Here is an 18,012-nt window from a genome sequence, read left to right on the forward strand (position 1 = left end):
TGTGTGTGTGTGTGTGTGTGTGTGTGTGGTGTGTACACGCGTGCGCGTGTGTGTTGGTGTGGCTTCTCTAGCATGGGAATCTGAAACCTGTGCAGGAAATAAAAGGACAATAGTAGGAGGTGCTTTGCTCCTGGGCCAGAGAAATCGGGTGGGAATAGCTGGGAGGAGGAAGCTGAAGAGCAGGCTGAGGGTTGGTGTGGAGGGAGCCACAGCGGCTGCTGAACCACAGCTCACACTGCTAGGGGATGGGCGCTTCCTGGCAAGGGAGAGAGTGCAATTTGTTCACAGGAGACACATGATCAACATGCTGCAGAGGATTAATGATGAAATTGGAAGAGGGTAAGGAAAAAAAGGCCCATCATATGATCAAGCCAAACACCACAGAAGCCAGCATATCTAATATGAAGCATGTACTATGTCTCAGGCAGCATGCTAAGTAATCACTTTATACATTAAATTATTTAGTCCTTACTAAGAATCCCTGCGATTTAAAAAGCACACATAAGCCAGGTGTAGTGGTGCACACTTGTAATCCTAGTACTTCAGAGGCTGAGACAGGAGAATCACAGGTTCAAAGCCAGCTTCAGCAACGTAGACTCTCAGCAATTTAGTGAGATTGTGTTTCCAAATTTTAAAAAAATAGGTTTTTTGGATTTTATCCCCAGCACCACAATAAATACATAAATAAATAAATAAATAAATAGCACACATATTTTTACAAAATGATATAGCTAGACAAAATTAGCACTAGACTTTAAACCCAGGTCTACCTGACGTCTGAGACTAAGCCCTAGGAGGAAACAATTAAGGCTTATAAGTATTATAAGTATTAATGATAAGTATATATGATATTATTATGTATTATACATAATATAAGTATAAGTATAGTATGTATTATACATAATACATAATAAGTATCATATATACTTATTAATACTTATAATTATTCTTATACTTAAGAAACAGATACAGCAGGAAGAGGGGAGAATCAGCCAGCCTGGACATTGATTCTTGGTGTTCCCTTTGCCTCATCCTGACAAGCCATTCCCAGGTTCTCTGCCCATAGCCCGAACCTTTCCTTGGGAACACACCTCCATCTCACTCTTGGTCCTCATGGCCTGGGTAAGGCTCCACCTCTGTTCTCAGAAGTGAGGCATGTGCCAATCAGCCTGACCCGTTCTTTGGCCACGGCTGATGGTTGAAGACACATGTGTCTTCTCAGCCTTTTTAATCAGGTTAGGATGAATCTCATATCTTCTGACAGGACTCTGACTCTCTCCTGCTGGAGTTTAGCCTAAATGGCAAGAATCCAGGGTCACCACAGCTATCATACCTCAGGATCCCAGAAGTGTCACAGACCCCCCACCTCATAGAGCTCAAGACTAAATCCAACCCAGAGGCGGCCCAGTCCAGAGCCCGAGAGAATGACTTATGACATGGAGTCCTGAATCTAATGCCAGATCTATCTTGAGCTCTTCAGTGACTCAGAATCAGTATTCTTCATCCCCTTAAGGTAAATTTGTCTGCATTTCCTGTCATCTGCTATCAAGACTGCTGATACAGTCACACAGAAAGCAGACTGCTGGTAAAAATGAGGACGTGGACTGAGAAGTGTCTGGGTGAGAGTCACAGCAGGGGCAATGGAGGCTGTTACTGGGGCCGCCCACTTACAGAGAGAAAGGCTTTCCAATGTACACTATCAGATTGGAGGAGAAGCAAGATATTCTAACTGACCAAATGTCTGAACTTCTTTTTCTAAACAAAACAGAACATCTAATGAGCCTGTATTTACTTGGCTGTATATTTCATCTCTTGAAAAGTTAAGGGGGTGCCAGGTGCGGTGGCATACACCTATAATCCCAGTACTTGGGAGTCTGAGACAGGATGCTAGCAGGTTCAAGACCAGCCTCAGGAACTTAACAAGACCCTTAGCTCCTTAGTAAGGCCCTGTTTTAAAGTAAAAAATAAAAAGGGCTGGAGGTATAGCTTGGAGGTAGACAAAAGAAAAGATGAGGAAGAAATTAAGGGGAAATGCTATTATAACTTTAGTCTGACTAGGAAGGTAAAACAAGTGTGGGGGATATTTTTATTTTTAAAAGAGAAGAAGAAACTTTGGGAAAACACAGTCATGGGATTTTAAGAATCAATTAAAAGTAAAATTGAGAGATTAGAAAAAAGTTAGAAGATGGGCATGTTGACGCAAGCTTGTAATCCCAGCATTCAGGAGGCTGAGACCAGAAGATCATGGTTCACGGACAGCCTCAGCTATTTAGTGAGGCCCTCTGCAACTTAGTGAGACCAAAATAAAGAATAAAAAAAGAGGGCAGGGGGTGTAGCTCAGAGATTGAATGCCCCTGGGTTACATCCCCAGACCTGAAGAAAGAGGAAAGAAAGAAAGAAAGAAAGAAAGAAAGAAAGAAAGAAAGAAAGAAAGAAAGAAAGAAAGAAGACAACAAAAGAAAAAAGTTAGGGACAGTGGCCTGAGACCTTAAACAGGAAAGAATCTCCTCTAAAACCAATATATGAGAGCTAATAAGTAACTTTTCAGGTAGAAAAAGTTAAAAAAAAATCCAAGTCTTGGCTAGCAAATAACCCTCAAGAGTTTTAGGCAGAAAACTTTGAAAACTTTCATTTATCAATCACAGCACCTTTTTCTGTTAAGGCCAATGTCATTCTCAAATTTTCTTTTACTCTGTATCCTAATCAGCCACAATGATTAGAGCAAAGTTATGACATAAGAAGAAACCCTTTACTTTAGATTAAGAATGTCTTCATTTTATTTGTACACATTCATGTGTCCCTCCCACACACATGAATAAAAAAGACTAGGAAAGAGTGGGCATTAGAGACCAGCGTATGCACTGAGCAGGTGTGTTAAGCCTACTCACTTTCCTTCTCCTAGGGCAACACTAACGACACTGAACAGACACCCCAGGCTACTGGGAGAGGCTTCCATATGCTCATGGACATGATGGGAAACGTGCGGCTGGATGGCAGTGCCGGGAGGCCGGGCACACTGGCAGGGCCAGTGTGGTGGGGATGGCCTGTGGTCCTGCCCTGAATCAGCATGTTGCTTCATTCATTCTTTCAGTCTCTCACTCACAACATTTGAGAATTCACTGTGTCCGATGTTGTCTAGAAGAGGCAAAGATGATTCTGTGATGCTGGAAATACTGAAAAAAGAACGGGGAAAATACCAGCGTGACAACTGTTTGGGCTGAGGCACTGCGGAAACTCTGCAGAGCAGAGGAGCCTGTGGAAGGTGGTCACTGTACACCTGCGGTCTGTGCCTCAAGAGAGACCACGGAGCCAGGAAGTGAACACCAAAAATTATACAAATGGAAGCTGGAAAAGGCTGAAAAGTTAAGCTGGGCCGGGCGTGGTGGCGCACTCTTGTAATCCCCGTGCTTGGGAGGCAGAGACAGGAGGAGCGCGCAGGTTCGAAGCCAGCTGCGCGCGCTGGCTTAGGAGACCCTGTTTCCAAATAAAAATGTAAAAATAGGTCTGGGAGTGTAGCCTGGAGGTAGAAGGGCTTCCAGGAACCCCAGTACCACAAAAAAAAAAAAAAAAAAAGTTAAGCTAGACCACAAAATTTGTTTAGCTTGCTGGAGAATACTGCCTTATAGTTGCTGTAGTTGTTGTTTTGGAACTAGAGATAGAGCCCATTCTACCTCTAAGATATACTCCTAGCCTCTTTTATTTAGAAACAGGGTCTCACTAAGTTGCTGAGACTGGCCTCAAATCTGTGATCTTCTTGTCTCACCTCTCAAGTACTGTGATTACAGGCATATACCACTGAGCCTGGCCCCCCTTTGCTTTTAGACCTCACTGAAAGCACATCATCAAAGAGGCCCCTACCATAGCAAGGTGTCCATGGAGGGACAAATGGAGCCCATGTTAGACGAGGATTGGCTAAATGTGAACCCTGACCTTTTTAGGTTCTTCTGTTCTCTGTGTGCCTCTGACCCACTCATATTCTTCATTGGCATTTTTCCCAGGGAGGCCCCTATAGCCAACAGGCTCAGGAATGTCAGGATTCTCCCGCTGGGCCGGGCGTGGTGGTGCACACCTGTAATCCCAGTACTAGAGAGGCTGAGACAAGAGGATGGCAAATTTGAAGCCAACCTCAGCAATTTTAGCAAGTCTTGTAACAATTTAGTGAGATCCTGTTTCCAAAATAAAGTAGGGCTGGGGTTTGGGCTAGGAGCTCAGAGGTAGAATGCCCCTGAGTTTCATCCCAAGCACACACACAAAAACCCCTCAAAACATTGGTCCATTCAAAAAAAAAAAAGCAGCCTGGAGTGTCCTGTGGGGTCAGCCCCTAAGACATAACAAAGTAGGCAGCGGTAGCAGTTTCAGCTGGTAAGGCCTTTCTTACTTGCCCTGCTCCCCTCCCTAGTATGGTGCCCCAAGGCTGCCCCCTCTAGTACACATAAGAGAAGAGAAACTGAGAAGCACAATATGCCAGTTTCCATGGCTGGGTATCTCAGGCAGTCAGTGCACCCCTCCAAGCCTTGTGTTTTTCTCTGTTTAGTGAAGAAAATGGCCTAGGTAACATCTAGGTAACTTCCAGCTCAGGCAAGCAACAAATGTTGGTCATTCAGATATTCTTCTAGAAGTACTTGTTAAAAAGGATCTCAGAGAGCTGGGCGTGGTGGCGCCTGCTTGTAATCCCTGCGCTTGGGAGGCAGAGACAGGAGGATCATGCAGGTTCAAAGCCAGCCTCGCTGGCTTAAGAGACCCTGTTTCCAAATAAAAATATAAAATAGGTCTGGGAGTGTAGCCCAGAGGTAGAAGGGTTCCATCCCCAATACCACCAAAAAAAAAAAAAAAAAAAATCTCAGAGAGAACACTATTTAATACCAGTGAGTGAACAGTGGAATTTCAGAGACTAGAGGATGTATTTGGGTCTCTATCCTGAAGTGGGGAGTACTCTGGTAGGGACTCTGGTAGGGTTACTCAGGACTAACCTCTTCAAGGATGATCGAGACAGCACCTGTGCGGCCTGGTTCATGGCCCTGACCCACGCGTTCATGTCCTCCAGGGTGTCTGCACTGAAGTAGTAGGTCCTCATGCCTGACTGCTCAGCCTGAGAGCTCAGCGTGGAGCTGCTGTAGATCAGCGCCCGCATGCCCGTGTGCACAGCCTATGGGATGGAGACGGAAACCCAGGAAAAAGAGAGGTTAATACACATTCCCCTGTAGGAGCAAGGCCCAGGAGGCACTCTGGCCATGTTCTCTCCTTCCCAGACTAAAACCCCAGCACCAGCCAGCTTCTTCCATGCCTAGAAAAGGTCTTGGGCTAGATTCCACCTTAGTGCAGTTGGTCCAGGGACAGCTGGGTCTGTTTTCCACAAGAAGAGTCCTGCAGATCTACCTGCTTCCTAAATTATCTTACTTCTGCTTGAGGAGAGGCACAGAGGGAAGGCTTATGCAAGAAACGTGTGTGTGTGTGTGTGTGTGTGTGTGTGTGTGTGTGTGTGTGTGTGTGTTCTTTACTGGAGATTGAACCCAAGGCTTTGAGCATGGTAGGCAAGTATACTATCACAGTGCTATATTCCTATTCCCAGAAATAGACTTTTTAAAAAAAATCTCATTCTATGATAGCAGACGCTTGGGAGTCCCTGTTTTGGTTCTTCTAAAACACACAATTTCTGCTTTGGCTAAAATCAGACGAGAATTGAGTCAAAATCAGCTTGCGACAGCATGTGGCTTGGCACAGACGTTCACTGCGCTTCAGCGGCATGGCACGAGACGTGACGTGTGCCCCTCCAAAAAGCCACAGCTCAGTCTCTTCAAAAGAGCCACTAGATAGTTGGACAGACCTGACCACCATTTGATGAAAATCTCAGGTGCACATACAACGTGCTTCTTCCTCAGGGTGTTTTCACATGATTCTTGCATGGAGCCTGGAAAGAAAACTGGGAGGACCAATGGAAGCACCTGGTACAGTTTGCAAACCAGAGGCAGCCCCAGATTTTCCCTGTGTTCTGATAGGCAGGGGCCCATTTTGTAAATCTGCAAATGAAACCTCACCCAATCTACATAGGAAGACAGTATAGAAAGAAAAAGATGGCCGAGTACCTACAATGTGTCTCCTGGGTATCTCTGTGGCTTAACTTCATTTTAATTCCAACAGCCTTGAGAGGAAGAACTGAATCTCTGTTTTACAAACATAGCAAATGAAGTTCTGAGATACAGGTAGCTAGTGTATGGTAACAGATTCTTCATGACGCTCATCATTACCTCACACTGTTTACTTCACCTACCTGTTTATCACCTCTTCTTCCCTCTGGAATATAAACCCTATGAGGGCAGGAACCTTTTCTATCTTGTTTATTGCTGTATTTCTATGAAGAACACCCAGCATATTGTAGATATTCAATAAATACTTTTTTTGTGGTACCAGGGATGGAACCAGGGGCATTTTACCTCTGAGCTATACCCTGAACCCTAATTTTTTATTCTTTATTTTGAAACAGGATCTCACTGAGTTGCAAAGGGCCTCACTAAGTAGCTGAGGCTGGTCCTGAGCTGTGATCCTCCTGTCTCAGCCTCCCAAATGCTGGGATTACAAGCGTGAGTCACCACGCCCAGCAAAGAAATACTTATTGAATGAATGAATGAAGAATTAAGAGCCCAGGTCTGACTCCAAGCCCAGGCTTCTTTGTACAATGCTCACAGATCCTATCCAGAAATGAGGGTGATTATATAGATCATTGATCTTTTTTTTTTTTTTTTTTTTGGTGGTACTGGGGTTCTTGGAAGCCCTTCTACCTCCGGGCTACACTCCCAGACCTATTTTTTTATATTTTTTTTATTTGTAAACAGGGTCTCTTAAGCCAGCGAGGCTGGCTCCAAACCAGCACAATCCTCCTGTCTCCACCTCCCAAGCGTGGGGATTATAAGCGTGTGCCACCACGCCCGGCTAGATCATTGATTTTATAATCTGGATCCATAATAAAAGTCAGAACCCACTGAGAACTAGAGAAAACAAAATAAGAACCAATGGAAAATTAATGCCTTTAGACTAGATGGGTGATAACTTCTCAGATGAACCTTCAGCATTTACTTCTCCCTACACCAAAGTCTGGATCTGAAATGTATATTAAACATGGGTCTGCATCTGGTATTCATAAGTCTGAGTCCAGCCAGCCAAGTACCACAGGAGTCTAGGAAAACTTGGCCTACATCCAAGATCCCCACAGTGGCTTTGATCTCTTAGGTGTCATCTATGGATCTTGGAAAGATTCTCCTTATTTTAACAATGTGAAAATGCAGAAATAAGAAAAGAATGAGAAAGGATTTGTGCGTGTTTTACAGTGAACCAGCAGAAAGTCTTGGAAAAGTTCCTCTGGACAATGACTCTGTAAGATCTCTGATATACCTTCTGGTCTTTTATATCCAGCCACTGAAGGTTCTGGAGCAAACACTCCCCCTACCAAACACAAGCAGAAGGGAGCCCTCCAGGGTACACAAAGATAGCAGGTCTCTGCTGTGCAGGAATTCACACAGTCAAGAATCAACCTGAGATACTCCTCGTGCACACATGAGTTCACAAGTTTGTCCTTTACACTTCAAGTGAAGGAATCTGTGGAGACCCTGACACAGAGGACCTCAGGATTCCCCAGGTTTGAGGCTGATCATTGCCTACCTAGAGCCTCCACACAGGTGCCAGAGGACATCAGAGGACCAGCACCAGTGACCATGGCCCCAATCACTCCAACTGGCATGTCACAAAGCAATAGAAAAGGGGTTCTGCTGGTGAAGAGATCTGTCTGGGGATCTCCAATAATCCATAAAACAAACCAACTTCATTCTAATTACTTGTCAACAAAATAAACAAACCTGACAATCTCTTCAACATGCAGGCCCCGGCCCTCAGTGTGAGTTTTCAGAACATAATTGATATAAATCCATTGTGGAGATCATTCATTGCACTAAATGCTGGATACTAGTTAGACTGGCTGATTATGGTGATAAGAAAGCATACAAAGGGTTGTGTCAGACATATGATTGCAAGACTTCTTGCCATTGGAAGAAAAGGGTTTACATACTTGAACAAGGCTGGGGGACTCCAAAGCTTAGATTCACATGAAAGTACTGCTGGCATGATATTACTCTTAATTAAACAACATGCCTTTGCTGACCTAAGTCTGAAATTCTCCAGCTTCTTACTGAACTTCCTCCTCTCCCTACAAAAGCCAGTTTTTGTATGGTGTGTGTGTGTGTGTGTGTGTGTGTGTGTGTGTGTGTGTGTGTGTGTTACTAGGGCTTGAACCTAGGGGCATTCTACCTCTGAACTACATCCCCTAGCCCTATTTTTTTAAAAAAAAAAAAAAAAAAACAGTCTCAAAGTTGCAGAGGGCCTCACTAAATTACTGAAGTTGGCCATGAACCTATAATCCTCCTGTCTCAGCCTCCTGAGTACTGGGATTATAAGCATGTGCCCACACACCCAACTGTATGAAGGCATTTTTGAAAAGTTTCTTAAGATGGAATTACTGCACAAAAGAGAGAGAAGGGGATACCTTAAAGGAGTACTTGCGACTTATACGATCCTCGGGGGACACAGGTGAGATCACGTAGCTGGGAAGAGGAATGCTTCCAAGGACCACTTCTTCTCGGCTGTCTTTGAATGGAAAAACCACATCAGAACAACCTTCCAGGGAACTTCCCTGAGTATCCTATTCAGGGCTCCTTCTGTCTCCCCAAGACCACAGCCATCCTTTCTCATGGGCATCTTGTGCTAATGCTGGATGCATGAAGGGGAAGCAAACAGGGTGCTCTCCGAGGGTGGGGGAGCATGGAGCACATTCAACTCCAACTGCTCACCCTGGAAGAGGGTAGGAGGCCAAGTGCAGCGGGGATAGAAACAAGAGCAGCCCAGGGCCTGGGGATGTCAAGATGGTTTTAGAAAGTGTTTCAACTATTTTTAAGATGACTTAGCACATTCTGGGTGGACCCAATCTCAGGCAAAGTTATAAGTTTGTGTGAAAACCCTATTTCTACTTCTGTTCTTTCCTCCAGACCATCTTCATAACCAGTGGACTCTTACTTCCTACTGACAGAGGTACTCCTCTTGCTCCTCAACTCAAAGGCACTTGCTGGTTCCTCACTGACACAAAAAAGCCCCAATTCCCCTTGGCTGACAGCCCTTCCATTTAGACTCTTACCCCCCTCTGGGCTGTATCTCCTAGTGTATTCTCCACATAAGATTTACCTGGCCAGAAGGTCTATCATCCTACCTTCTACTGCATCTAGAACTTTACTAAGTCATGTTCTTTCTTATAATGCCCATCACCTCCCACACAAGCACAGCTCTACTGTTAAATGCCCAACTCAAATTCTATCTCTTCTAAGAGGCCTTCCCAGATCTCCAATATAAAATTTGCTTGTTGTTCCCCTTGACCTTCCTATGAATTTAGGATGTCTTTGAAAACACTGATCCCAGTCTAGTCTTAAAAACATGTGTCTTTCTCTTCCTCCATGTTGAGACTTTCTTCTCCATACTGCCTAGTCCATAACTCTATATAGCAATCCATAAATGCTCATCAGTTGCCCATCCAACTTCACAGGGAATAAACCCAGATGACAGGTTATAAAATACAATGATGTACACACTTTTCCCACCTCTCCAAATCGCTTTCATGTGTTCCTAAATACTAAGTGGGGCAGAACCTAATGACTCTGGATCCTGTAACCCTAAGGAGGAGGCAAACTGGATTCTATTTCCTTGAACTCAAAAGGTTGACCCTCCAATATCAGGACTGGTAGAACTGAAGTCTCCAACCATTCACAATATAAATGTGGACACTTGGTAAAGTGATATAATTAGTTCTAGCCATTAGTCAAAGTACTGGATTTGAGAGGACAGCCATTTGCATCCCTTCATCACCCTCTCTAGCACAAAGAGCCATTAGTGGCCTGAGCCTGAAGCTCACCTTTATAGTAAAACAAACAGTAATCAGCAAGCACAAACCACCTCCTTTTCCACAGCCTCATCCCAGAACTGTCCTGCAAAGCAAAAGAAAAAGTAGTCAGAGCAATATCTGAACATACTGTTCCCCTCCAATCATGTACAATCTGATTCTGGAAGAGAGACTTGCCTATATTCATGCTTTCTTTCAATAAATTAATGAATGTTTTATTGAATAGGTATTCTTTGAACAGGACATTAGATTCAATGATGGTTTATCTCAAGAAGTAGGGTTTTTTTTTAATTTTTTGGTCTCCTGGAAACAAATTATTATAATTCACCCAGTTCAAGAAAGGAAAATGTGAATTTAAAAATACAAATCTTCTGTTAATAAAGGAATCAGCTCTTAACAAAAAGGAAGTTTTTTGTTTTGTTTTTGGTGCTATGCTGCAAAATGCCTTTATTTATGCTGATTAGAAAACTAAATTTGCATAGTACTGAATAGAGTTTAAGTCAGTTAATTAACTAAGCTCAGTTTTCTATCATAAGGAACTGATTTTGTTATTGTTTTTCTTTCATTCAATGTAAAGAGATTTGGGATCTCTTTGCTATCAAATTTCCTCATAACAAGAGTCTGTCTTTATACCCATCTGCATTTTTAAATCTTCACATTTATCAAGAACATTCTAAATAATTTTGAAAATTCAAAAAACATGGCCAAGGTCAGAAAATAGCAATGGTAAGGTCAGTTTTATCTAGCCTCAGAAAACCTCAGTGCTGCTTTTAGCTCAGAGGTGGCTGTTAAAATTTGTCTTTCTTATGTAGAAGTTGTTTGACAGGCTTCAATTCACAGGCTGCCAATTTCTAAACTCAAACACAAATGAGGTTTGTTCATCCTCCACTAATGAAACTGCCAAAATCAAATCTAACTTGGTCATCCATTTTTCTTCTGCAAATCAACCACATAATTTCTGACATCTTGGCACAGGATGCTGGCTTCCTTTTTGGTGAGAGACCTTTCACCCATCTTCGAGGTTTCAAACGTCACTTCCCCCTGTAAGCCTTTCTGGTCGCCCAAGCACACCTGTACTCTGCTGTGTGTCCAAAGTGCTTTACAGAGACCTGTATCTGAACAACTGGTAGGAAGTGAAGAAAAGTGGAGGAAAGGATTTATGATCCCTTCCTCCCCTGCCATGTTTCCAAGGAACATCCTTTGTTTAATGGGGAGAAGAATGCACATGGAAAAAAATCAGGGGACTGAATTACTCAAATAAGCAAAGAGATATATGAAAAGGGAGAACAGAGCTGTGAGGGGGAGAGGGTGGAGCTAGAGGCAGGTCTGACAGAAGACAGCGCTGTGGGAGCAGAACTAGAGAGAGAGATGTCAAGGGGACTTTGGGGGATCCCTCCCAGGAGGTGTGTAATGGGACGCCCTTTTCTGACTTCCTACAAAGGTTCTCCCAAAGTAGACACCATTGCTCTTGAAGTCTGACTGGTGTCTTTGGGACGCTATGATAGGTGACAGACTGGGCTGGGTGACAATGTGATGAGACAGATGTGCTTTCTGTTTCCCCTGGCAGAAGATGAGTTCCTCGAGGACAGGAACCACATGTTACTCATCTCGATCCCCTCACTGAGAGCACTCAGAACATAGCTGCCATCTGGGTAGCGAATGAATGAAATGCAAAGAGAGAAGTAAGGGGACTAAAGAGACAAGGTCTCTGGCCCTGAGAGCTCAGAGCCCAGCCATAGCCAGAAGAGCAGAGGGAGGTCAACTGGGGAGACAGGGCTTCCTCACTGAACGGAGGAGCAGGTGGTGGTGCTGAGGGGGAGAGTGGAATCAAGATGAAAAGCAGGCTGGGGAATGAAAGGGGTGAGAGATGGGGAGACAATAGGCTGAGTCTGGCTGATTTGGAACCTGAGATGCTAGAAAGCTAGATATGTGTGCCAGAGGAGGGGAAGAGGAAAAGATGGGATATTTCAGCCAAATGATAACAACATCAGCAAGGCAGATGCTGGCAGAAGACTGGCGGGAAGGCTGACTCACTCACAGTGCTTGGGCTCCAGGGCAGCCGATAGCATCTGGAGCCCAAGGGGCCGAAGTGGTCGAGTGGGTTTGGAGAGAGAAGCTGTAACCTTGGAGCAGATAATCCACTTGTAAAAAATAAGCGACAAATCACTCAGCACCATAGGCAGAATGCACCTGGCCCAGACAAAGTCAGGAGCAGAAAACTGTTCCTGTTCCCCTGTCCTGGAACCAGCAGGGGCTGCCCCCCCTTCCCTCTCCTCGGCCTCCTCACCTGCTTGTGCAGCCAGCCCCTCACCACCACCGGAACATTGGGGTTCCTCCGAATGGCCTGGTCCCTCTTCCCAAAACTGTGGACTTTATTGCTGGATTTAATGATCTAGGGGAAAGCAGACAAATTGCAGCAGCAGGGGATTTAGAGAGGCACAAGTAAGCACTTACACATGAGGAGGGCTGTTGGCTCTCTCTGCCTTCCTCTAAGTAGCAGTGCCCTTTGATCAGCGTAGCAACGAGACAGGGAATAGGCAGGCACATGGCCACAGCATTCTAATTAAAAAGCAAGCCCAGGACCTGGCAAGCCTCCCAGCTGGGTCACAAAGAAAAAATTTAAAGGGCTTTTTCAAGCAACTTTCATCAGCAACTGATGACGCTAATATATCCTATGGCTTTTTGGAGCAAAGTTCCTTTTTGGTCATAGATTTTTGCAATTCCCAACATTTACCCTGCTATCTGGGTTTACCCCTCAGTACCCCTTCCTTTTATAATACTGATTCTACTCTGTGATACTTAGTGTCCCCACACATTGAACACAAAAACTTCTGGGCCCTTCCTAAAGACACCTTTCCTCGGGCCTCTCTGTCACCAAATCCCACCAGGTTCTCTCTAACACAAATCCCATAGGAACAAAGGTGTGGCTGTCTCCATACAAGCCAGGAAAGAAGAATGCTCAAGATCTCAGACATCAGTTCTGGCCCGTCAGTAACTGCCTGGTTTTTTTGTTTTTGTTTTTGTTTTGGACAAGAAATGTAACCCCTCTTGTCTTCTAATTTCCTAATCTGTCATTTGGGGAGAGCACACTTTGTTCACCTTCCTCACAAAGCTAGGGTGACGAGCAAATGGGCTTCTGCTTACAAAGCGGCTTGGTGAAACAGAAGAGGGGAAAGAAGGAACCAGTGGCCAGGAGCTCACCTTGGGTCCAGGCTTGGCCTCCAGGGTGGATGTGGTCCCAGCCGTGGACGTTTCGCTGACCATGCTGGACGGTCTTTGGTTCCTCTCGTGTTTGGACATATGTGGGTTTGGCCTGTGGAAAGACATAGGGGAATGCAATGAGTAAGGGCCAAGCCACAGAGTGGAGAGTGGAATAATCTGAGATTTGCTCCAGGTTGGAACTGGTTGCTTGGCTGAGAATGACCCAAGCCCAGTATCTTGGAGACCACCTGACTCCAGATCACATTAGAGGCCCTGCCCTGGTACTTCAGAGAACCAAGAGGATGACAGGTGGGCATACCTCCACAGCCAGATGCTCCACAAAGAGGCCTGGACTTTCATCCTTGCCTGTTGTCCCCAGATTCCCACACTCACTGTCCTACTCAGGCACCTATGACAAGTGTCCCATCAGTTGGCAAACACTACTCTTCACAGCAGGAAAGAGCTATCCATACCCTTAATACACACACACACACACACACACACACACACACACACACACACCTCCATTTCCAGGGCTCCCAACAGAAGTGGTTTATAATTAGTAACAAGAAATTACTTGCGCACCATCCACACCCCCAGATACACACAGAGAGTGCTTACATAAATGCCAGTGGGGCTTGCCTCCCAAAATAGACTACTCAACAAAGAGTCCTATTCTGGGAACACTCCATTTGCCCCCAAAATAGAGCCACTAGGGCTATTAACCCCTTGTGCCATACCCGGAGAGCAGGAAGGAAGCCTTTTTTGGGCTCCAATGAGGATCCCTGGGGCTTGTGCATCAGCATCCCAGTGACACGGTGCTTCCCACCGAGAAGCCACCCTGGGAGGTCAGAGCTCTGGGCACAATGAAGAACATCCTCCTCACCTGCCTCCACAGAGCCCCTGCATCTGCTGAGTCTTTCAAAGCACCAGTGCCAAACGACTTCACAGCCTTATTCCAAGACCCTGCCAACTCCAGAAACGGTCAGCTTTCCTTGAAGTGAAGTGACTGGGTTTTGTTCACAGCTCCGATGGGCAATGAGATCCAAACAGTTGTGTACCAAGCAGACTATGGTAAGTTTAGGCTTCCTGCCTGAAGAGCAAAGGAAGTCTGATTTGGAGGATTGGGCTAGAAAGAAATAGAGCTGCAGAATCCAGGCCAGAAACCGCTGAGAAGAAAGCACCTGCGATGTCCTTCACCAGGCTCACTTTTAGAGAGGTGTGATGGGGAGATCCTGGTTTCCACCATAGAGATATGATGCTCTCTTCAAAGACCGATGCTGCTCAAAGGCTACGTAGTCCTTCCAGTATGCTGAGCCAGAGCCCCGACACCTTGTACCAGGAGGAAAGTTCTCCAGGACCGCTGTGCTCCCAGAATAATACCAGTTGCAGGACCACTGGCGCAGGCACCAGCTCTCCAAGGAGCCAGGCCCCGGAGGATGCTTGGAGCTGGACGTGCACCAGGCAGAAAGATCACTGGCTCCTTATCAGCTCAGCGCTCACTCCAGATTTCCCGCCCCCAGGTTCCATCCCAGCCAGACTTTTGTTACTGCTCCCCACTCAAAGAGAGAATGTCACCCCAGCAGTCGCTCCCCATTGGCAAGAGGCTGTGTGCAGTGAGAGATAATCGCCTTCAGGGGTGGAGAGGGGCTCTGAGAAGCTGCCTTGTCCACCCACTGCCTCCAGGCAGAACTATGTCCAGAGCATCCTTCTGGAAGCTGGTACGAGGAAGGAGAATGCGCAGGCTGCCTCAGGACAGCTGAACTCCTAAGTTAAAATTCAGGAGATGCAAGGTCTAATTAACGAAAAGGGTTGTCTGGGATTTTATGAAATGTAATTTGCTCTCACTGAAGATACTAATACTTATAGAATATCTGAGAAATATATGAAAAAGTTGAAAGGAGAGGAAATAAAATCACTTAAGAGTTCTGCTACCCAAAACTAAACTACTTGTAAGTAACACTTCCATTCTTTTTTATATGCCTGTTTTGAGTTCTCTTTATCTCTCTCCCTGTGGTGTGTGTGTGTGTGTGTGTGTGTGTGTGTGTGTGTGTAGAGGGGGGTGCTTTTGGGTTTTACATAATTGTGATCATATTCCGTTCATGATCTTATGTCTTGATCTAAAACAAACATGGTAATATAAATAATTTTCCTCATTATTTCTCCATCAATAGATTCTTCCTTCTCTGTAGGGTAAAGAAAAGATTTTCTGGATTTGTGGCTGGCCCAGAACATTCCGAACACTTTTGTCATTTCTGCACCTTCCAATCTTAAGTTCCAACTTTCTCTGCTTTCCTTCCCCACACACAGACCACCACCACACTGCAACCTCCCGACTCCGCCCCAAGCTAGGGTGCTAGCTGGCTGAGGAACTCTCCCAGTCAATTATACTGGGAGAAAGACAACTCTCCTGTAGTTCGGCTAAGTAAGAAAAAGAGGGCACAACTATCACATGGAGATAAACAGATGTTGTAAACAGATGTTGGCTAGAAAAGGATTGGTTGTGTCCACAACACTGGTCATCATTGAAGGATGGGGAGGTGTGCGAAGGGGGATACACTCAGTGACAGCTCCAGTCCTCATGCACTACACTGCTCAGCCACACCCAGGGAGAGCATAAGAGCCCAGCGAGGAGACGGTTTGTCGCGATAAATGTCTTCTCCAGGGTCCCCACAGGCAGGGAAAGCCCCCAACACAAGCACTAAACTCAACTATTACCTGACAGTCTCTCACCTGGCTTTTTGAGAGAACAAGATGCACACAGCCACCCACATGTCCAAGTCATGAGGTCTGACTTCAGAGGATGTTCCTCTGAATCTCCTTGACAAAGCTCATGTTTTCTCAGGTCCTCCAAAGGTGAGCAAGACTTTGGATATAACTACAAATTACTGAGAATTGCAAGTAGTTTAAAAAAGAAAAAAGTGGCTGTGTGTAAGGACGCCATTTGGCATTGAAGAATGGGGATATAAAATCAGTCTCCATAGAACTGTCTCACTTGGTCAAAAAACTGGCTCTGATGGAAACTTTTCGAGGTGGTTCATCCAAGTGGTTTGAGATTAGGAATAACACTGGCGTATATGTGAAGCCTCCTGAACAAATGACACCCAAAGGGTCATTTCTTACTGGATGTAGGGATCCTGGTACACTTGCTGCAGCCAGTTGCATCCTGTGAGGTTATTTCCCATTTCAGGACCTGGCTAGGCAAACTCTGACTTATCCTCAGAGTGAATGTACTATACTGGCAAGTCTTACCCAAGAAACGGTGTTCTCCTCCCAGTAGAAGAGCCAGTGCCCCTGAGCAGAGCAATCGTGAAAAGAAATACAGTTCCCACCACACTGCCTCGGGCACACCACGTCATGCAGATCCCAGGGAGAGGAGACCAAACAACCTGCACATGCAGACTCTTGGTGTCATCAAATAAAATATTAACTTAAAAGCCTGCTTGCCGGGTTTCTGTGCTATTTGGATTCCCAAAGTACAGTGGGATGGTTTGAACAAAGATCTCCCTTTCCTTGGCTGAAGCTCTGTGAATGCTGATTATGTTGCTGGAGGGGTGTGGGCTGAAGTTCAAAACAGTGAGCTAGAGTTTTAGCTTGACTGTCTCCCAGGGGAAAGGAACAAAAGAAGTGAGAACTAAACAAAGGCAATCTGGAGAAACCCAGTTGGAAAATGACTTGATTCTGCTTCGGACTTTGTCAAGGATGTTTCACGAGAGCCTACGTAGGAATGACTTTCTCTGTGCCTCAACTTCCCCATCTAGAAAAGGAGTTGCTTTCTCTATACTGAGAACCAAATGCATATACCACTGATGCAGCAAAAAAGAAAAGAAAAGAAAAGAAAAGAAAAGAAAAGAAAAGAAAAGAAAAGAAAACCTACAACTCTTTCCTGGTAGGTCTGTGTGTGAGTGAGTTTGTTTGATGGAAACCTCAGCTGTCTCTCAATCATAGTGTGAGCTGAGGTACTGCACTAAGGTCAAAGCAAGACCTCTCCTTATCTTGGATGATACAAGAAGTAGGTCACCAGTGGGACATGGTGGTAGGCACCTGCAATCTCAGTATATGAGAAGCTGAGACAGGAGGACCACAGGTTCAAGGCCAGCCTCAGAAACTTAGCAAGACCCTTGGCAATTTAGTGAGACTCTGATTCAAAATAAAAATAAATAAATAAAATAGGGCAGAGGTTGTAGCTCAGAGGATGTCCTTGGGTTTAATCCCTAGTACTACACACACACACACACACACACACACACACACACACACACGTAGGTTACCAAGTCAAGTATGGCTGACCCGTAGTGGCAGGTACTCGAGGTCAAGCAAACAGAGGGACTAGGCAGCACTTGTCAAACACCTACTATGTGCCAGGCACTTTCCCTGGATTATTCAACCCTGCAAAGACAGCTTTATCAGTTTTTTTTAATAGAAGAGGAAACTTAGTAGGGCTCTGTGGTGCACACCTGTAATCCCAGTACTTGGGAGGCTGAGACAGGATGATCACAAGTTTGAGGACAGGCTCAGCAAGTAGTGAGAGAGACCCTACTTCAAATATAAACATAAAAAGTAGGGTGGGGGGTAGCTCAGAGGTTAAATGCTTCTTAGTTCAATCCCTTTAGCGATACCACTATATATCTCCCATATATATATATATATATATATATATATATATATATATATACACACACACACACACACACACACACACATATATATATATCCCTAATATATATAGGGATATCCCTAATATGTATATTATATATAATATCCCTAATATATATATAATATATATATATGGAGAGAGAGAGAGAGAGAGAGAGAGAGAGAAAGAAAGAGAGAGAGAGAGCGAGCGCGCGCGCGAGCGAATGTGTGTGAGTGCGAGCGAG

General features: G+C 44.9%; 1 protein-coding gene across 4 annotated transcripts in view; it reads right to left on the reverse strand.

Moving 5' to 3' along the window:
- The window catches only part of PLEKHA7 (pleckstrin homology domain containing A7), a gene marked incomplete at both ends in the record, with an annotated part of 246,813 nt that overhangs the window by 57,141 nt on the left and 171,660 nt on the right, over window positions 1–18,012 (reverse strand). For all 4 annotated transcript variants that reach the window (XM_080697925.1, XM_080697924.1, XM_080697927.1 and 1 more), the window contains 5 exons: window positions 4,971–5,146; window positions 8,531–8,631; window positions 9,944–10,016; window positions 12,219–12,323; window positions 13,133–13,244. In XM_080697925.1, the coding sequence (XP_080554051.1) occupies window positions 4,971–5,146; window positions 8,531–8,631; window positions 9,944–10,016; window positions 12,219–12,323; window positions 13,133–13,244 (567 nt within the window). The remainder of the gene's footprint in view (window positions 1–4,970; window positions 5,147–8,530; window positions 8,632–9,943; window positions 10,017–12,218; window positions 12,324–13,132; window positions 13,245–18,012) is intronic.

This window comes from Muscardinus avellanarius (genome assembly GCF_963383645.1).
Source record: "Muscardinus avellanarius genome assembly, chromosome: 1".
In the NCBI taxonomy this organism is placed as follows: domain Eukaryota; kingdom Metazoa; phylum Chordata; class Mammalia; order Rodentia; family Gliridae; genus Muscardinus; species Muscardinus avellanarius.